The 22,519-nt window shown below is 42.3% G+C and overlaps 1 protein-coding gene across 3 annotated transcripts in view; it reads right to left on the bottom strand.

The window, feature by feature from the left end:
- EPHA6 (EPH receptor A6) overlaps positions 1-22,519 on the bottom strand; it is an 886,412-nt gene that overhangs the window by 641,324 nt on the left and 222,569 nt on the right. For all 3 annotated transcript variants that reach the window (XM_075854449.1, XM_075854448.1, XM_075854450.1), the window contains one exon: positions 1,204-1,867. In XM_075854449.1, coding sequence (XP_075710564.1) covers positions 1,204-1,867 — 664 coding nt within the window. The remainder of the gene's footprint in view (positions 1-1,203; positions 1,868-22,519) is intronic.

Consider the following 22,519-nt stretch of genomic DNA (forward strand, 5'->3'; position numbering starts at 1 on the left):
ATTTTCTTTCTAGCTTTTTGGTATCTCAAACCATAAAAAAAAAAACATTTCATCACAGTGCAGTTGGTTTCAGGCCTTATGAACTCAAATGTATTATGGCTCCTTATAACCTTTTTATAAGTTCGGAAACTTAATACGCTCCAATAGACGTATAGGGGGTCATTCATGATGCCTAAACGAAATAATCCTTGGTTCCTTGGTGGGCACCTTGGATGGTACTTGAATATTTACATATTTCAGAAAATTGCTCACTCAATAGAATTGTTTAGGCTAAATAAGATGTAATTTACCCTAGACTTAGAATAATGTTGTACTATAACATAGGAACCAGTAACACCATAACATATAACCATGCTTGCTCAAGTATTATATTGAGAATTCATCTGGTAGGATTTTAAAACCTGAAAATGTAGTATAAACAAAATACATTTTCCCAGTAAAACATCTGTTAGCAATATCTTAAAAAACAAAAAAGAAGTTTCCAAAGTACATAATATAACAACAAAATAGAGCCTGACTAGTGGCTTACAGAGTAAACCGAGGGTCTCATTAAAATAGCAATAATGAAGACTAGCAGAGAAGTGATACAACTGAAAGGCGTTGTCTGTTTTATAAAATCTATTTTCAATTACCCTATAAAGGAATTCTGATTGAATAGTAGAAAATCCCATCTATTAGCCAGAGCAGAGGGTGGCTACAAGGAGCATTTTAGATGGAGCCGTAATATGGCTCCCAAAGATGTGCATGGGGCCTTTCCGGTGTCTTCGTATGTCTCCGATTTCTTACAGAGTTTTTCTTCTGTTGGATTATGTATAAGTCCGACAGTAGAAAGCCCAATAGTCAAACGTATGTACAGAGCTTTTCTAGGGGAGCATAGACATACAGCACACATGGCACCCAATGATGCATGGTACAGAATCATATGGCATTCTATGTGCCCTCGTACAACCTTAAGAACTATGTGAATGAACCCTTAAAGAGCTATAACCTCACATTTGTGCATTGCTATTCATTGTTGACCACACCACTAGCACTTAATAAATCATTTCTACTCTGTACTTTTTAATTTGAGATTACATTTTTATCCAAAATTACAATTAAAATAATAATAATGCAACAATAACAAAAATAGACAGAAATAAAAGTAACTTTTACTTTGTAAAATGTTACCATAAACTTCTCACTGAGTTAACCTTCACTCACCATGGCAGGTTCCATCCACCTCCTCGTAGCCAACACTGCAGACACAACGTCCAAGTGGTACCAGCCAGTCACCATCAGCTCCACAATACAATTTAGGAGTGTCCCTTTCTTCCGCATATTTAATACAGGACCCTCTTACTTCGACAAGTGAAGATGAATCAACTCTTGGAATGGTGTCAGGAAACATTGCCAAGTTGCGCACCATATAGGGGCATTTTTTGTAGTAGACTCTTACAGAGACTAAAGCAATGCAGGCTCCAATGTCTTGGAAAGCAAGGTAGAACCCTTTTTTAGAAATGGGACCCACCTCTCGCACTTCTGTGTTGAGTTTAAGGATGCGATCACCCAAATCCATTTGTGTAAAACTTTCATCAGCAGCAATAGTATCTATCTTACTATACTGACTTGGCTTGAACTTTTGACCATGTGCTTCATCAGATTCCATGTAGTAAAGGTTAAAAGTCTCCTTGCAGGTGCCCACTACCCAAGGAATGCTGTTACAGTCCCTGAGTGTAAATTTCATCTCGACAAACACTTTTTGTGCAGCATCCCGAGAGATCCAGTTGGTACGAAGCCAGTTGTTTTGATTTGCCTCCATGACGTTACATACCTGGTATGTATGAATAGGCCGATTATATTCATCCATTTCTGTGATAGCATCCCACTGTAAATATAAAACACAATCTATTATTAATTACACGGAGTCACAGTATTCAGGAACAGAGAAAAACAAGTGATCTGGCCTGATACTATAAAGACAGCTATAAAATGCACAATAAAGTAGGTAATGCTGTCACTAAGTAATGTTATCTCCTCAATTTCATATCATATCCTGATTGAGGATGTGCAATTTCCTCTTGTCAAATAGAAATTATTTTTATTGAGCATTTTATTCTTTTAGAATATTTGTTCATTCACAATTTATTATATTTGAGTTTTTTTCTCTTTCCCCAACAGAGTGGTGCCTGAAGTAAGCTACATTTTTACCTTTTGTTGACCTTGATACATGGAGTAAAGAACAGTTTAATTGTTTTCAGAAAATAGTCTGTACCAACAATTTAAAGTTTTGTTCATACTACTGTTTGGGAGTTCCATAAAAAATTTGACGTTTTTTTTTTTTCACTGCAAGAATAGCGTAGTCTGCAGCTCTATTCTTGCAATCAAAAATTCCAGAATCCCTTACAAAACGGAATACACCCCATTATAAGGGAATGGGTTTAATCAGTGTCTGTTTGGATCTTTCAGAAAACATACACGTCACAATGGTCATGCCTCCGTTATAAATGGAAGCCATGGCGCTAGTTTGAACAGAACCTAATATCTATAGACAACCTGTATATCATATGGCAGAGGATATTTTCAATGCTGCATTTTTTTAATGCATTTTTAGATCATAAATAATCTCTTGTTTGATAATTTAAAAAAACAGTGACTACTCCTTCGCAGCTGTCAACAATGTAGATACTGTACATTTACTTAATACATTTGTGGGAATGACATGGATCTCTATGGTGTTTCTACAAATGTTCCTTATACAGTGACAATTAAAGGGGTGATATAGTTTTAAGTAAGTAGATGAAACCAGTACAGCGCCTATAGTCTTTTGGAGAGAAGCCTAGGGATGTCTTTCGCACATACTATATTAAAAAAAGCAGAACATTAAATATGTCATTATGTCTGCCCTTTTAACCCTTACAGCTATGTTAACAGCTGCTAAAGAGCCGCCAGCTGTGGTATATAGGAATCCGCACGCAAGAGAAGATACCATCTCATATTTTAGGTTTACTCACATACATTATTTGGACATTGTGCAACTTTGAGGAAAGAGCTTAAAGGGAACCTGTCACCACTATTTCACCTATTAAACCAGCAATACCTGGTGGAAGTAGGTGAAAAATCTTTATGTAACCTATATTTATGTTCTGAGTCGGCTCTGTATCCATAGTATTCCGTTTTTTTGTGTTGCCGTGCTGTATGCTAAGCAGCATAAAAGAGTCATATCTTCGTTCTTCAAGCCTTTCAGATTACCCCGCCTCCTTACTTTTGATTGACAGCTTCTCTCCTCCCCCCAGCATACACAAAATCCTGCGCTTGCGCATCGATGTCCTGTTCTGGTGCATGCACACAACGGACACTATAGCGGCACATGCACAGTAACTAGATTTGAGGCCTGGACGGAGCAAGGAAGGGCGTTTTACCATACATGACGGGTGCATGCACGCTATCTCAGATGAGATTTCGGCATTCAGGGCAGGCCAATTTTTGGCGGTGGGCGGGCATAAGAAGAGGAACAAACGAGACTGCTGGATTATTACCATAAAAGGCGAGAAATGTTTGCAGACCCTTATTTATGGTCAGAGGAGAAGTTTAGGAGAGGGGATAACGGCAATGAACTTTTGACAGCAGCAGCCAGCGAGGGGTGAGTAGAGTTCAATAGGTGAGATTCTGGTGACAGGTTTCCTTTAAAGAGGATTTCCACCAATGTAGAATTGGCCATATATTAGAGCAGCAGCCAGTATTTGGTAATTGTTTTATTTACTTACAGATATATGGACCTGTTTTTGTTCTATTGTATATAGGTTGCTATATGTCATTGACTTTATTTCTTGGAAACTGATGTGCAACTGTATCAATAGCAAAGTAACAATTTACTGAGAAGGTGACAACCGATATGACTGGACTTACCGTTGGCCATATGTTGGAAAAAAATACAACAAAACACAAAATACAATATCACGGTAAGCAAAACAGACAAAAATAACAAACTTTTGCTGGTGCTCTAACTTCTGATTTACTAATATATGTCTTATGTTTTGGTTGAAGTATTAATGTAAGTTAAAGTTTTTTTTTCCATCTTATAAAGTGATGGCATATCCCTAGGATATGTCATCACTTTATGATCAGGGGGGGTCCAACATCTGGGACCCCACGACACTAAAAACATCAATTGATGTGGAGGCACTGTACTGTTCAATCCAACATAATATAGGACTTAAAGCAATATCTACATACTTGAAAACGAGGGGAAATTATCTAAGGGAACATAATTCCTTTGTGATTGAGCTCATTGAGTTCAACTTAACAAAACAAATTTTTCTATTTGGTGGGCATTATTACCACCAACTCAGGGGTACGGCTATGGGGAGCCCCTGTGCCCCCTCCTATGCCAACTTACTCCTGGGTTGGTGGGAAGAAAATGTGTTTTTCTCAGAGGCCAATACCAAATGGAAGGAGTCAATAGGCCTTTGGCTGAAATTCATTGATGACATATTAATTTTATGGATATGGACTCAGATAGAATTTGATCCATTTGTATCTGATCTAAATACTAATCAAATTGGTCTCAGCTTCACCCCAGAGAGTGACCCCAATACTCTGGCATTCTTGGATGTTATGATATCAAGTGGAACAGGAGGTAAAATTGAGACAGAGGTCTTCAGGAAGTCCACTGCCACTAACAGTCTCCTGAGATGGGAGAGTGCCCACCTGTATGCCCTGAAAAGAGGGATACCTAAGGGACAATACCTCCGTCTCAGGAGAAACTGTTCCAATACCAAAATATTTTTCGACACAAGCAGCGGATATTAGAGACAGATTTCGCCAGAGAGGTTATCCTGATCAGATCCTCAGAGAAGCATTTAAGAATGCAATAAGTACCAAAATAAGAGACCTACTCATACCAAAAGCAAAAACACCTGCTAAAAATACTTATAAGCGTATCATAGGGACCTATGATGGGGCTCATAAACAAGTCATAGAAATTATCCAGAAACATTGGGGTATCATTATGGAGGATAATGACTTGAAAGAAGCGCTAGGAGAAAGACCTCAGATCACTTTTAGAAGGAATAAAGGCTTGAATGATAAAACTCGTGCAGAGTCATTTTAGACCAATACCCCCAAAAAGATAGCTGGCTTAGTAGAAGACCCCTAGGGACCTTCAAATGTGGAAAATGCCTAGCATATGAATTCATAACAGTATCAAAAACCGTCATGAGTACAACAACTGGCATGGAATATGAAAACAGAGAGTTTATCAATTGTCTATCTAAAGGAGTCTATATGGCTAAATGTACTTGTCCAATGGATTACATTGGCAAAATGAAACGTGAGTTCAGAAGAAGGATAAGGAATAATTACAATGATATCCTTAATAAAAAAAGATACCTCAATATATGGGCAGTACATGGAGGTAATCCTGGGGCTTTTAAATTCCAGGGCATACAACACATTGAGCCTAGTCCAAGAGGGGAAAACTGGGACAGGGACCTGTTACAGGTTGAAAGTCGATGGATCCATAAAATGAGATCAGTGGCCCCAGAGGGCTTGAATGAAAATCTCAATTATGCCTGCTTCCTATGATACGCATATATTTATGACCAGTACTATACATTTCCACAGCATATTCTGAGGAGTCAGATATAGATATCTTTTTGATGGCACAATCAGACACCTATAATAGAATATGTATCTGCCATCCTTAGCTATTTTATGTAGTCAGGAGTTGGTCACTCAGATGATACTTAAACAATAAATTATGGCTGAATTAATGTTCTAATGTCGTATTTAGCTCCATATTGTGGTGAAACGAAACACTGCTGCAATGTAACCGTTCTATGGCTCGAGCATTGGAGCCTTTTAAATATCCCCTAATGAACACAGGAGCAAACGAGATATAGGAGCTGCACTGTAGCATAAAGTTGTGGGTGCTATCCTCAGAGGAATCTTGACAAAAGACCTCAAGCAAAGATCAAACCACAAGGCTTGAAAATGCCTTCAATGGGAAGGTAAAATGTTGCCTGTATGTTGGGTGAATAAATTTTGGATTTTTCTATACTACTGGAGTGCTGCCTCTTTTTTTGGATTGTGGTTTGACCCTAATGAACACCATAATCAATCATATATGCACACTTTGTTATGGAAGCATTAAGTCAATAGGGATATAGCTGAAGGAATCCCTGTATACATACCGAGAGTCCGGCCCACTGGGGAGGGAACTAAGACGCGATGACAATGCGAGACTGATGACGCATCAGTGCACGTGATTGATTGGACGTCCGATGACCGAGGCCCCAGAAGGGGCGGAGCTATCTGTCATACAAAAGGAGTGCGGTCAGAAGCACTCGCTGCCACTGCCAAATGATCTACTACGCTACTATGCTTAATATCTTCCTGACGAACCAGCCTGTAACTAGGGAAACGCGTAGGAGCACGAGCTTCAGCTAGGGAATAAGAATACAATCTTAGGGATAGGTTCCGGAGACAACAGGGTCGTTCTTTTCAGGACGGGTGCCCGATGTGTTGTCAACAGTGAGGGTTGAGAGTGAGGCTTGATGGACAGACATAATGCCACTGTGCAAACTTGCATGATCCAAGCATACCCTGTTGTATATACAAGGAACTTTAACCCTCTATTCATCACTGTGAATAGAGATCAATGTGTATGTCCAATAACACAACAGTATAACTGTACTATATTGATATTCCATTTTATATGGACACTATTAAAGGCTACATTTTAAATATTAATCCTTCCTCTATCTACAAGCTAAGAACGAAGGAGCCACAACGCCGAATTAGAACTGCATCCCCTTCTAAGTTTTTCCTGCACATTGGCACACTCACATGAATAAGGCTGGCTGCAGCTCACTGAACAGCGTGTGGCCAGGATATTGGTGTACAGGAAAAAAACAGTAATGGGGACGCAGCGCTAAATTAACACTCGTGCCCCTTCATTTAAAGGATTAGTGGGGTTTCCTGAGGTCTAACCACCAAGATTATTAAGGGATGGCATATCCTAGCGATGTCATCACTTTATTAGATAGGAATATCCTTTTAAGTATACCACAAGTCTTCAGCAGATAATACACAATTGTAGGCAACCTGTTATCAAACCTCTCATGCAGTGAAGAACATTCAAATAATATAACCAAAAGAAGTAGAACACAAAGCAGCCTTCTGAAGAGTAGTTTTGCCATTCAAAACAATGGGCTTATCCAAAATGGAATTTGACAAGTTCTCTGAATATACAGAAGATAAAAATCTGGATTCTTAATCCTAAAAAGTAAAGCTGAATTCAACAGACAATAACTTCTTCAATAAAAATTCTCATAACTTGTAAACAGCAAGAACTAAAGAGGTTAAAGGGGTATTACAGCAATTAAATATTATTCATTGTACAGGGTGGGCCATTTATATGGATACACCTAAATAAAATGGGAATGGTTGGTGATATTAACTTCCTGTTTGTGGCACATTAGTATATGGGAGGGGGGAAACTTTTCAAGCTGGGTGTTGACCCTGGCGGCCATTTTGAAGTCGGCCATTTTGTTTCCAACTTTTTTTCAATGGGAAGAGGGTCATGTGACACATCAAACTTATCAAGAATTTCACAAGAAAAACAATGGTGTGCTTGGTTTTAACGTTACTTTATTCTTTCATGAGTTATTTATGTCATTATGGGTGTCAGGTCTGAGCATTCCTAGATGAACAGTTTCCTGGAAAGTGGATTGGTCGTCGTGGGCCAGTTGAATGGCCCCCTAGGTCTCCCGATCTGACCCCCTTAGACTTTTATCTTTGGGGTCATCTGAAGGCAATTGTCTATGCTGTGAAGATACGATATGTGCAGCAACTGAAACTACGGATACTGGAAGCTTGTGCTAGCATTTCTTCTGTGGTGTTGCTATCAGTGTGTGAAGAGTGGGAGAAGAGGGTTGCATTGACAATCCAACACAATGGGCAGCACTTTGAACACATTTTATAAGTGGTCAGAAACTTGTAAATAACTCATGAAAGAATAAAGTAACGTTAAAACCAAGCACACCATTGTTTTTCTTGTGAAATTCTCGATAAGTTTGATGTGTCACATGACCCTCTTCTCATTGAAAAAACTAAAGTTGGATACAAAATGTCCGACTTCAAAATGGCCGCCATGGTCAACACCCAGCTTGAAAAGTTTCCCCCATCCCATATACTAATGTGCCACAGACAGGAAGTTAATATCACCAACCATTCCCATTTTATTTAGGTGTATCCATATAAATGGCCCACCCTGTATAATAGAAAGGTATAACATTTTCTAATACACTTTCTGTATCAATTCTTAAAGGTTTTCAAGATCTCTGCTTGCAGGAACCTTTATTGTTTATTTCCAGTGGATAGAAATACATCCTGGTCATGTGACGGACACACAGGTGTACGCAGGGGCGTAGCTAAAGGCTCATGGGCCCTGATGCAAAAGTTCTTATTGGGCCCCCCCCCCTGCAAACTTCTCATGGCCGACGGTCCGCAGCTTTCAGCTGCATCGCTGGGTCTCCTAAGTGACCCAACAATGCAGCACTAGCAGCCGGGGCGTCACTAAGGCTGGGTTCACACACCCTATCTACGGACGTAATTCGTGCGTTTTAGCATTGAATTACGTCCGAAAATGCGACTCAAAAGCGTTGGCAAACATCTGCCCATTCATTTGAATGGGTCTTACGATGTTCTGTGCCGACGGTCATTTTTTTTACGCACCGCTGTCAAAAGGCGGCGCGTAAAAAAGACGCCCGCGTCAAAGAAGTGCCTGTCACTTCTTCAGACGTAAATGGAGCCGTTTTCCATGGACTCCATGGAAAAACAGCTCCAATTACGTCCGTAATGGACGCAGCGAAAAACGCCTGCACATGCCTTTACGGCTGAAATTACGGTGCTGTTTTCTCCTGAAAACAGCACCGTAATTTCAGCCGTAACGGATGCTGCCGTGTGAACATACCCTCAGGGCTTAAAATGTCAGGGGAAATAGCCCCAATACATATGTGTCCGCCCAAAAAAAAATGTGTGTATAGGAGACAGCATAGCATATCTATAGCACCTCGACCCTATAAACTATGGCTAGGATTAGATACATTGGCTCAGCAGACAGTATCACACATGATAGGATTAGATACAGTGGCTGAGCAGACAATATCACACATGATAGAATTAGATACAGTGGCTGAGCAGACAGTATCACACATGATAGGATTAGATACAGTGGCTCAGCAGACAGTATCACACATGATAGGCTTATATACAGGGACCAGCAGACAGTATCACACATGATAGGATTAGATACAATGACTCAGCAGACAGTATCACACATGATAGGATTAGATACAGTGGCTCAGCAGACAGTATCACACATGATTGGATTAGATACTGTGGCTCGGATGGCAGTATCACACATGATAGGATTAGATACAGCGGCTCAGCAGACAGTATCACACATGATTGGATTAGATATAGGGCCCAGCAGACAGTATCACACATGATAGGATTAGATATAGGGCCCAGCCGAAAGTATCACACATGATACGATTAGATACAGGGCTCAGCAGACAGTATCACACATGATTGGATTAGATACAGGGCTCAGCTCGCTGACATTGCGGCTCCAGCGCTGGACCCAGGAAAGGTAAGAATAATAATTTTGCTTCTTTATGTGTTACTGATTATTTTTGTGTGTTTGTGTTTTTTTACAGGTTCGGTTGTTGGACTTCGGATTCGAGGACTTCAATGACGGCGTTTTTTTATTCTCAATAAAATGGTTAATGAGGGTTGTGTTTTTTTATTTCAATAAAATATTTTTTCTATGTGCTTGTATCTTTTTAAACTTTAAACTTTATTATCACCGCCTCAGTAATGGCCGCCGGCTGATTGACAACCTCCATTACTAAGGAGGGGCTTAATGTTAGCCGGTGCAGAGGCCAACACTAACCCCCATTATTACCCCGGTACCCACCGCCACCAGGGGTACTGGGAAGAGCCGGGTACGAACCAGTACCCGACCATCTGCAGTGACGGTTAAGCACCGGGGCGGCCGCAGGCTGGTAGTATTAGGCTGGGGAAGGCCAAAAACAGTGGCCCTTCCCACCCTGGTAATGCTGCCTGCTGCTGCTGTTGTATCTGGCTGGTTATGAAAATTGGGGGGAACCCCACATCGTTCTTTCCAATTATTTTTTTTTTTGTTTTTTTAAAATGACGTGGGGTCCCCCCCATTTTTCATAACCAGCCAGATACAATAAAGCAGCAGCCTGTATCTGGCCTTTCCCCTCCTGATAATACCATCCTGCGGCCACCCCAGTGGCTGACCATCACTACAGATGGCCAGGTACTGGATGGTACCCGGCTCTTCCCAGCACCCCTGGTGGCGGTGGGTACCAGGGTAATAAAGGGGGTTAGTGTTAGCCTCTGCACCGGCTAACACTAAGCCCGGCCTTAGCAATGGATAGTGTCAATCAGCCGGCGGCCATTACTAAGGCGGTAGTAATATAGTTTAGAAAAAAACACAAAGACATAGAAAAAATATTTTATTGAAATAAAAAAAAAACCCACACAACCCTCATTAACCATTTTATTGATAATAAAAAAAAAAGCCGTCATCGAAGTAGTCCTGGAATCCGCCGTAGTCCAACGACCGAACCTGTAAGAAAACACACATGTGTTAGGCTTAGATACAGGGCCCATGTGTGATACTGTCTGTGGGACCCTGTATCTAAGCCTACCACAACGTAGGCTTAGATACAGGGTCCAGCAGACAGTAATCTTATACAGTATAAGATTACTGTCTGCTGGGGCCCTGTATCTAAACCTACAGTGTGGTAGGCTTATATACAGGGCCCATCAGACAGGATCACGCATGGACCATGTATCTAAGCCTACCATGTGATTGGCTTAGATACAGGGCCCAGCAGACAGGATCACACATGGGCCATGTATCTAAGCCTACCATGTGATTGGATTATATACAGGGCCCAGCAGACAGGATCACGCATGGGCCATGTATCTAAGCCTACCATGTGATTGGCTTAGATACAGGGCCCAGCAGACAGGATCACGCATGGGCCATGTATCTAAGCCAACCATGTGATTGGCTTAGATACAGGGCACAGCAGACAGGATCACACAATCTGTGATCCTGTCTCATGGGCCCCCTAAGCCTGCTACATCGTAGGCTTAGGGGTTGTGCAGTCCCTAAACATTGATAGCCTATCCACAGGATAGGCCATCAATAGCTGATGTGTCTCCCGGGACCAGCAAATCAGCTGTTTTGAAGGGGCCGCAGCACTCGTACGAGAGCTGCTTCCCCTTCATTTCACTACTCGCTCACACTGTGAATCGCCGACACCGATTCACAGTGTGACCGGAATGAAGGAGAGCAGCTCTCGTACGAGTGCTGCGGCCCCTTCAAAACAGCTGATTGGCGGGTCCCGGGAGTCGGACCCCGCCAGTCAAGGCTAATCTTACCTTCCTCTTCAGCTGTGGCGGTAGTTCTGTCGTCTCGATGCTGTGCACGGCGCATAGCGCTGTGACGTCATGCGCTGCGCACAGCGTTTGACGTCAGGACCTCCGCTGCGATCCGGAACCAGGAAGGTAAGTAAAGTCTGTTGCTATAGTAACAGGGGCCCGCGGCCCGAGTTACTATAGTAACTTTTTATTGATGTGGTGCGGGGGGCTGTGGGCCCCCTGGCTTCGGGGCCCGGTCGCAATTGCGACCGCTGCGACCCCTATAGCTACGCCAGTGGGTGTACGGCCCGTTACAGTTATCAGTCTGTCTTGTAACAAACCAAGCACCTGTGTGCCCATCACATGACCAGGATAATCTTTTTCCCACTGAATGAAGGTTCCTATTGAATGATGGCAAGCTGCGATCTTGAAAGTCTTGAGAAATTGAGGCAGAAAGTATATTGGGAAAAGAATAACCTTTATTTGTTAAAACCGTAATATCCTTTTAAAAAATACAAAAACGTGTAAAAATATTATACTCAAGCAAATAAGAATATGAGCTGATGTGTTAAATCCACGAGTCAGGGAAGATCTAACAATGTACCTTCAAGTTTTCTGTTACATACAAAGAAAATCTACACTCAAGTAATAAATTCTGTTTTATTTCTCGTGTTTGGTAAGAATGAATACACAAATTATTGGTAAATAAAAGCTCCGCTGGCGACTGGTGTATTATTTATCTGAATTAAGCTTAAATGTCAGCCTGCCCTAATGCACGGAAATTTAGAGTGGTTTAACTGCTTTTCGACGTGCCCATAATTGGACCGGCACAAAATGTCTTTGGAAGACTAAATAGGCAATACTACTATTGAGCCCATTGACACAACGGCTACGAATTAATAATCTGCTGGACTGGGACAAAAAAAGATAAAGCTACTTATTTCAGGGATGTAGCTACATTTTGTATGAGTAATAGAAAGCACTTAGGATCCAGCGGCTCCTGGAAAACAAATCGCTAAGAAAATAAGTAAGATAACAGCAAAATAGTGACACTTAATATTTTTTGAATCTATTAGACTATGTCTGCCCACATTACCCAGGCACTTATCTCAAGGAGCGCAGGAAAATGCCACCACTGCTTAGAAAGTTGTTTTAGCTGCATAGATACACCAATTATAGTGACCTTAGCAGTAAGGGACACTGATTCAGCAATGGTTTAAGAGCCATCTGGGCACATTTATCAGATTATTGTCTCGATGGAGCAACTTTAGTGCAGATGCAAAGAACCATTATACCAAAACTGATCTTAAGAACCATCAAGTCGTCCAGCTGTCAGTTAACTTATTGTATATGGAATGGAGCCAAGTGACTCATTACTGACTTTAAGCAGCTACTTTGGATTTGGCAGAATCTCTACCAGCGCTCTGAGAAAAGAAGTGGTGCAGCAACTATTTAGTCTGGATGCAGGGGGGCTACATTCATATGAAAAAAAAAATTGTTAAAGGCTATGTAAACCTTTGAAAGGCATTTTTATTTTACTAAAATGTCAGTCAGTGTGATTGGTGCAACTTTATAATTAGTTTTTATTCAAAATTATTTTTACTTTTTAGAGATACAGCTGCATTGTATTTTCGTGTTGGAGACATGCAGGACCTGCTTTCACTGAAGCTGTCAGTACCGTGGACCTGACGGGAACAGGATTTAGTGCACGATACAGCTGCTCTGTATAGAGAATACAGAGCAGATGTATCCCAAAAAGTCCAAATAATTTTTTATAAAAACTAATTATAAAGTTGCACAAAATACACTGATTTAACTTTTTATACAGTATATATACTAGTCCTCCTCAATGAATTAGAATATCATCAAATAGTTAATTTATTTCAGTAATTCAATTCAAAAAGTGAAACTCTTATATTATATAGATTCATTACACACAGAGTGATCTATTTCCAGCATTGTTTCCTTTTAATGTTGATGATTATGGTAACAGTTAATGAAAACGAAAAATTGAGTGTCTCGGAAAATTTGAATATTATATAAAAGTGATTTTTAATACCAAAATGTAGGCCTACTGAAAAGTATGTCCGGTATATGCACTCAATACTTGGTCGAGGCTTATTTTGCATGAATTACTGCATGAATGTGGCGTGGCATGGGGGCGATCAGCCTGTGGCACTGCTGAGGTGTTATCAATGCAGCGCGGCATGGAGGCGATCAGCCTGTGGCACTGCTGAGGGGTTATGGAAGCCCAGGTTGCTTTGATAGTGTCTGTATTGTTGGGTCTGGTGTCTCATCTTCCTCTTGACAATTTCCTATAGATTCTCTATGGGGTTTAGGTCAGGCGAGTTTGCTGGCCAATCAAGCACAGTGATACTGTGGTTATTAAACAACGTATTGGTACATTTGGCAGTGTGGGCAGGTGCCAAGTCCTGCTGGAAAATGAAATCAGCATCTCCATAAGGGCAAAGCCACACGTGGCGGAATTGCTCTTGAATTCCGCTGCGGACACTCCGCAGCGTTAATCCGCAGCGGAGCCGTTTCTCCATTGCCTTCCACTTCTTTTTAGTAGGCTTCGTTTAGACGAGGCTGAAAATTCCGCTGCGGAGCATAGGCTGCGGTGCGGAATTTGGTGTCCGCAGCATACAATGGATGTTGCGGACCAGTGGCGGACTGGTTGCGGACTCATTGCGGAAGTTCTCCATTGACTTCAATGGAGATTCTAAATTCCGCAATGAAGTCCGCAGCTGTCATGCACATGTTATGTGTGCTGCGGATGCGTCTTGCTTTTTTGACATGACATTTCTTCATTCTGGCTGGACCTATGTATTTCTAGGTCTACAGCCAGACTGAGGAAGACAATGGGGCTCCCGTAATTACGGGAGCGTTGCTAGGAGACGTCAGTAAATAGTCACTGTCCAGGGTGCTGAAAGAGTTAAGCGATCGGCAGTAACTGTTTCTGCACCCTGGACAGTGACTACCGATCCCAATATACAGCAACCTGTAAAAAAAATAGAAGTTCATACTTACCGAGAACTCCCTGCTTCTGTCTCCAGTCCGGCTTCCCAGGATGACGTTTCAGTCTAAGTGACGGCTGCAGCCAATCACAGGCTGCAGCGGTCACATGGACTGCCGCGTCATCCAGGGAGGTCGGGCTGGGTGCCGAAAGAGGGACGCGTCACCAAGACAACGGCCGGTAAGTATGAAATTCGTTTACTTTCACTAGGGAAAGTGCTGTCCCTTCTCTCTATCCTGCACTGATAGAGAGAAGGGAAGCACTTTTACCGTAGTACGCAGCAGCTAATCCGCATCAATTTACTGCACATTTTGGGCAGATCCGCCACAGAATCTGCAATGCAGATTCTGTGCGGCATTGATGCGGACAGTTGCGGAGGAAATCCGCCACGTCTGGCCATGCCCTAAAGCTTGTCAGCAGAGGGAAGCATGAAATGCTCTAAAAATTCTTGGTAGACGGCTGCCTTGACTCTGGACTTGATATAACACAGTGGCTCAACACTGTTGCTTAGTGATCCAAAGTCCTATTTTCATATGAAAGTAAATTTTGCATTTCATTTGAAAATCAAGGTCCGAGAGACTCTCAATCCAAATTGCTTGCGGTCCAGTGTGAAGTTTCCACAGTCAGTGATGGTTTGGGGAGCCTTGTCATCTGCTGGTGTTGGTCCACTGTGTTAAATAAATATAACGTCTAGTTGTTAATTTATTCATACATTTCCAAGAGGAACATTAGAGGGACGTCACAAAGTAGAGGTATATTGAAAAGATGTTCCAGAAATGTTATTTCATGGGGAATACAAGTACAGGTATTTACTAAACCAGACGTATCAGGAGAGGTGACAAGTCATTTTAAAGACCAAAATTGTCTTGATTCTTAAGGGGATAATAGATATTATTAAGTGATACCCCTAACTAAATGCTTGTACTCTACAGTAGATTATTGTTATAGCCTTTTGGGCTATAGACACGTTAGCACTATTTTTTTATTTTATTTTTCATTTGCTTTCTAAATGTAAAATTAAGCATCTTTCTAAAAAATTATTTATTAAAAATGTCCTACAATTTTGGTGCTGTAGAGCCTGTACATAGCTGGCTGTGCTGATGCTTCTGACACCGATTGGACTGCACACTGCTCTGGGCTGACATCATCTGCCAGCAGGGAGGAAAGAAGGTTGTACACAGCACATCAAGCTGAATAAAAGTATAGATAGGCATACCTCCCAACTTTCTAGTTTTACAAAGAGGGACATCCGATGCGGCGGTTCAGCCCACACAGTATCATGCTCAGTATCATGAGTGGGGATTCCAATCCTAGAGGGAAGCGCTGATGTCACTGTCCATATATGGATAGTGATGTTAGTGGCTACTCCTTAAGCGGAAACCCCGTTCCCGACTCTGGCTCGGGATTCCGCTCCAGGCGGAGACCCTAACGTCAATGTCCATATATAGACAGTGACCTCAGGGGTTTCCTCTAGGAGCGGAATCCCTGCCCAGATCATCGGCAACGGGGATTCCGCTTAAGGAGTAACCCCTGATGTCACTGTCCATATGTGGACAGTGACATCAAGGGCTTCCCCGAGCACAGCACTTAAAGTAGTGCTGTGCCAAGGGAGTCCTCGGCAAGTGGAGGAGGTCCCTCTGCTCCTCTGCTCTGAACTTTGGGTTCAACTTTGGGTCCTGAGGACGCAGATATAGCGGGACATACCTGAACTTTGGGTACAACTTTGGGTCCTGGGGATACAGATACAGTGGGACATACCACCGGCGGCCCAGGACACCACCCGGAATCCGGGACGTTTGGGAGGTATGTAGATAGGGAGGAGAAAACCCACAGTAGAACCTATATGGGAGGGGGAGAAAACACACAGGCTGTAGATAGGAAGGAGAGAAACCACAGCCAAGTGTGCGAGGGGAAATCACACAGGCTGTACTGTATTACAAGTAAGATAAGGGAGAGAGCACACAATGCAGAGCCTGCAGGGGGAGCGGAAGAGATTCCACACACGAATGCAGTATCAGTGTCTGTGTCAGAAAAGAAGAGAGGAAAGCACAAAGAGGATGTACTGTATTACAGGGAAGATAAAGGGGAGAGCACACAATGCAGAGCCTTCAAGGGGGAGGGGAAGAGATTGCACACATGAAGGCAGCATCTGTGTCTGTGTCGACAAAGAAGTGGAGAAAGCACACATAGGCTGTTTAAGTGTGTTTAGAATGGGAAAGCAGTACAGGGATAAAGTCGTGCTGATACACGAGAGCTAGTGAAGACAGCAGCATCCTGAAGTCACAGACCTCACAACCGGCGTGTATTACTGGGAGAAGCATTCCCACAAGATACAAGTCTGAAACCTGCAGGTTGCAAACAACATAAAAGGGGCTTGAAAATGAATAAACCAATGGAAATGGCAGCCTGAAACGTAGTGCTACTTTTTTTTTTTTAAATACAGATAACCACTAACATCTGCAAAAATATATATTTTTTTACATGTCAAAGGTGTCTAAATCCTTAAGATATTTCAAGATCTCTACCAAGGCTCTAACAATGTGTTACACTGTCTATGCTAGTGGATAGTTTTAAACCTTGCCAACAACTGACTCCTCTTTAAAGTTTTAAAAGCATTTATCAAATAAAAACGTTTAAAAAAATATATATATACCTGAATGATTATAATTCATGATAGTAAAGTCTGGTGAACTACACTGTCCTTCCGTCACATACATTTTCATTAGATTATACAATAAGTAAACTGTCTGGAGAAGGAGAAGTAAGGGGCATATGCAATGTACAAATATGCCAAGCATGAGCTTAAATCTTTACTATAACAGTATACCCAGCACTACCTACAATATTTGTTCACTTCCCTATGCAGAATTTTATTAACCTCTCCCAGTCAGTTTCAGCAAATGTGCCCTTATGGGCCATTGAAATAAATGAACCGTTAAATAATGGCAAGAAAGGTGACTTAAAGATTGACACCGCTCAGTAAATCTGGCCTCCCGTGACTCATTTGAATGATTAGACTTTATATGGCTTTCAAAGCATGAGGTGTAATGGAGAAATTTCTATCCCATTCATGTGAACGGGAATGAGATGCAATAACAAACGCAGCCCACGGACAAGAGCGGTGCTGTTTCTAGAAACAATCAGACCCTTTTTTACAACCAGACAACCCTTTTAAGTTTTTTTTTTTGTTTGTTTACAGATACAGTTACAGTCGGTGATAACAGTTTTGATCATGTACAATATACAGTGACAGTTACCCAAGCACATCCACTGTGTCGGAGCTTGAGTTTGACTTATTTTATAATGTTGATTTCTAAATTCATATCTGTAGCTGCATTTAAATTCTGCTGGTTGTGCTTAGAATTTGAAACAACAAGCAATTTTTCTCCATCAGCTGCCAGAAATGTGACCTAACAGCTTCGCTCTGTGTGATTGACGGCTGAATCCACTTTTTTTTTTTTTTTTTTTTTAAAAAAGCTCCACTTTTGAATTTCATGAAAAGCTGTGTAACTTTGAAAATACTTTTCTTTTTTTGTACGGATCTTCAGCTACTGTATAGATCAATGCTTTGCCATTAAAAGGGGTCTTCCCATCATAGTAAGTAATGTCATTTGTACCCTACCTCCCAACTATCAAGTATCGCAAAGTGGGACAGCCACACCTCTAACCCCACCCAATCCCCGCCCATACAAATCAGGTTTAGCCCACATAGTATCATGCTCCCATAGTGCCTTCCCACAGTATAATGCCCCCATAGAACCCTCAACACAGTATAATGCCCCATATAGCTGCCACCCACAAAGTAAAATACCCCATAGTGCCCCCGACACAGTGTAATGCCAAATAGATGCCCCCACACAGTATAATGCCCCTTAGTTGCCCCTAGTGCCAGTGCCCACATATAAAGTGCCAGTGCCCACATGGAGAGTGACAGTGCCCATGTAGATAGTGCCACACACAGTGCCTGTGTAGATAGTGCCACATGGGACCTTGAAGTTAGTGCTACCCCTCCATAGATAGTGCCATTGGAGCTCAATTTAGAAGCGCAATCCCCAGTCAGAGCGTCGGCAATGCTCTGGCCGGGGATTCCACTCCAGGAGTAGCCCCTGATGTCACTGTCGATATATGGCAGAGAATTCCGCTCCTGGACAGGGGCTCTCTCTAGGAGCAGAATCCCAGGCCAGAGCATCGGCAACACTTTGACCCAGTGATTCCGCTCCAGGAGGAGCTCCTAACGTCACTGTCCATGTATGAGCAGTGACATTAGGGGCTCTGAAATGCTCGAATTCCCGGCCAGAGTATCGGCAACACTCTGGCCAGGGAATCGGCTCCAGGAGGAGCCCCTGACATCACTGTCCATATATGGACAGGTACGTCAAGGGATTTCCTAAGACAGGAGTTCCTGGCAAGAGAGCTTGCGTTGCTCTGGCCGGGGACTCCACAGTTGAAAACCTGACATCACTGTCCATATATGAACAGTGACGTTTAAAGCGCTTAAAGTAGCACTGTGCCCGGGGAGTCTGACAAGTGGAGGAGCTCTCTCTACGCGTTCGCTCTGTACTATAAATGTTTCTGCACAGACAGGCACAATGACATCACTGTCTCCTAAGAATGCAGATACAGTAGACACCAGGACATACCACTGGCCGCCCAGGACAGCAGGACACTTCCTGGAATCCGGTACTCTCCCTCTGAATCCGGGACGGTTGGGAGGTATGGGCATACCGCTAGTATATTCCATAATTTAGTGGTCATAGGGGTCCAACTGCCAGGACCCTACAATCTTTAGAATAAAAGAACTGCAGCATTAGTTATCACCCCTGGCCACTCACTGTGCAGTGAACTGCAACTCAGCCCCCATATGTTTAACATGGCTGGGCCTCAATTTTTTTCACAGTGGGTGACCAGAGTCCTATTGTGCAGGAAATAAGCCAAAGACTTTCATTTTTAGGAATAATAGATCTCCCATAGTTTGGACCACCACTGATCATATTGCTATGGAATATCCAAGCCATATGCCTTAAAATTGTATGTTGGGAATACCCCTTAAACAGCAAAGTCAAGATAAACATTCTGCTGGTTCCATCTTGGAATCTGGATGTGATTAATCCGCAGACATCACTGTGACTACGTAAATGTCATATGAGCACCCACAATGCATTGCTCTCTAGTAGCAGGGAATAAGCAGGTTTAGTGTTTTAACTGAATACAGGATTAATTATCATCTAATTAAAAAGCAGAACAAGATAAGTAATGCAAAATTTTTGCAAGGACATTAAACATCTTATGTAGATTTAAACTGTGGAATTATGTAAATAAGTTGTACACAAATTGAGTTTTCCATGAACAGAAGACTCCTGGCAAAACTGTCGAACTTCCTTAAAGTGTGGCCAGAAACTGATGAGCTAACTGGACGGAAGGGTTCCATCAAGCAAACCTGACTCTGCCATTAACTCGCTGGCTGTTCTCATTCTGCAACTGTACTGCTGGAAGCCAGTCTCTTCACATTATGTACAAAATCCAAATAAACCATCTTAAAGTAAAGGTTTCATCACTCTTGCTGTAACTGCGGCACTGGGTCATTGATAATTTACCTCCTGTGAGCAGAAAAGCTTTGAAATCCATTTTACTGAGATTGCCAGTACACAGCTGCAAGCCATACCGCACTCCTTGTCACAGATCCGCAGAAATGCGTCCTATTTATAGTCTGACAAGGTTCAGTCATTTCGTTCTACGGCATTTACAACATTTATTCTATTCAGTTCAGGTGCACTGTCTTTTAGTTACATTTCTTTATAAGACTTCCTCTGGATCAACACTACAGGACAATTGGTTGTACTAACAGGACATATGTCTCTAACCATGCTACCATGACTTCAGCTGCAATTGGCTAAAAGCCATATAACTAAGACCGGCCTAGATGAGCAACAAACGATAATGAGACATATTTAGAGTGTAATGGTGATGGAATGTATGAGGATAGTAGTCATAAGCTGGAATAATTGTAAAAGTATAATGTTATAGAAAGGCAAATTAGACTATCCCTTATAATATATCGGCATGAGTAACGAATAACATGTATATATATATATATTAATATTTATTAAATATTTGTCTTTAAGTAAGAATTGTCCTTATAGGCTATATCCACCTTTGCCACCAATTATTTCTTAGTTCTCATATGCATCTATAATTAAAATGATGCAACTATGTAAATAGTCTTCTTTTTAAAAAAAACTCCTACCGTTTTGTGTCTACAGCTCCTATGCAGGCCTATGCATCTCCATAATAACAGACTACAAACAACTCCTGTGTAGCTTGATTCTGATGGAACATTCCCTTTCATCTGTCCCCTACTTCTTTCTAACATATATTTGTTAGATTTCAGGGACGTAGCTAAAGACTCATGGGCCCAGGTGCAAGAATTCAGCTTGGGGCCCCCTACCCCTCCCCAACGCCCCCAGACTCCTGCGCACACCTATGCCCAGCCGCTTTGCCCAACAGCCCCCACAGTATAATGCCCCCCATAGCTGCTTCCACAGTATAATGCCGCCACACAGTATAACGCTACAGAAAAGCTGCCCCCCACACAGTATAATGCCCACCATAGCTGCCCCCACAGTATAATGCCCCCATAGCTGCCCCCACGGTATAATGCCCCCACACAGTAAAATGCTCCCCATAGCTGCCCCATACAGTATAATGCTCTCCATAGCTGCTATCCACACAGTATAATGCCCCTAATAACTGCCCCCACAGTATAATTCTCCCCATAGCTTCCCCCACACTGCATAATGGCCCCCATAACTGCCCTCCACCCAGTATAAATTCCCCCACAGTATAATGTTCCCCATAGCTGCCCCCACAGTATAATGCCACCCATAGCTGCCCCATACAGTATAATGCCCCATACAGTATAATGCCCCCCATAGCTGCCACCATATCAGCCCCCCTCCCATACCCAGTATAAATGCCCCCATATATGCCTAATAGAAAAATGACTTCCCTGTCCCCGCTCCCACGACAGCTGGAGGAGATCCTTCTCCTCCTTTGGCCTGTGCTATGAGTGACTCAGCGCAGAAAGGCGCGGTGACGTCATTACATCGCACCTGTCTGCGCCGAGCCGCTCATGGCTCACGGCACAGTGAATGCTGGAGCAAGGAGCCAACAGCTCCTTGCTCCAGCATTGAATTCAACTGTATCTGCGCTTAGGGGCCCAGTCACAACTGCGACTGTTGCAACCTCTATAACTACGCCACTGTTAGGTTTGGAATAGCGAACAGATGAATGGGAATATGATTGCAGGATCGGACTAAGCAGTCCTTGTTTGTTGTCTGTTACCATGGAGACGTATAGATCTGCAAGTCACTTAAAGACACAACACAGTAGGACATTTTTAATAAAAGACTATTTGCAAAGTTGCTTAATTATTTTATTTAGATGTATTGGCTTACAGTATCTATAGATTGAATAGGTATTCTGAAATCTAATATATTGAATGTAAAGAGGACATGTTTCCAGGCTCTAACATCGAATTTACATATATCACCTTTAGCCAGCTCCCTCTCTGCTTCCATCACGTTTTTTCTTTTCTGCCCATCTCCCCCCCCCCCCCGTTCCTGAGCACTGGTCCCCTATACTTTTGGCACCTAAGGCAACTTAAGACAAGTCTTTCCTAGCGTGATCTCGTGGGACCACACTGTCATTTTGCCGGACGAAATAGCACTGCATGCTGTGCTATTTTTTTTCCGTAAAAAATAACGGAATCTGCAACAGACTCATAAGCTTAAAACTTTTTTCATCAAGGAAACCTCCATTTGCCACAATTACAGCATCACAGACATTGGTATCCTAGCTGTCTATTTGTTTTAGGTATCTGCAGAAATTTCCCCTGTGCTTTCTGAAGGTCCTCGCACAAGTTGGATTGGTTTAACACTTTTTTTGCACCATACGGTCCAGCTGCTCCCACAACAGCTCAGAAAGTTTGAGATCTAATACTGCACTGACCAATCTATTACAGACAGAATACCAGATGACTGCTTCCTTCCTAGATAG

Source organism: Rhinoderma darwinii, chromosome 2 (assembly GCF_050947455.1).
Source record: "Rhinoderma darwinii isolate aRhiDar2 chromosome 2, aRhiDar2.hap1, whole genome shotgun sequence".
Taxonomy (NCBI): Eukaryota; Metazoa; Chordata; class Amphibia; order Anura; family Rhinodermatidae; genus Rhinoderma; species Rhinoderma darwinii.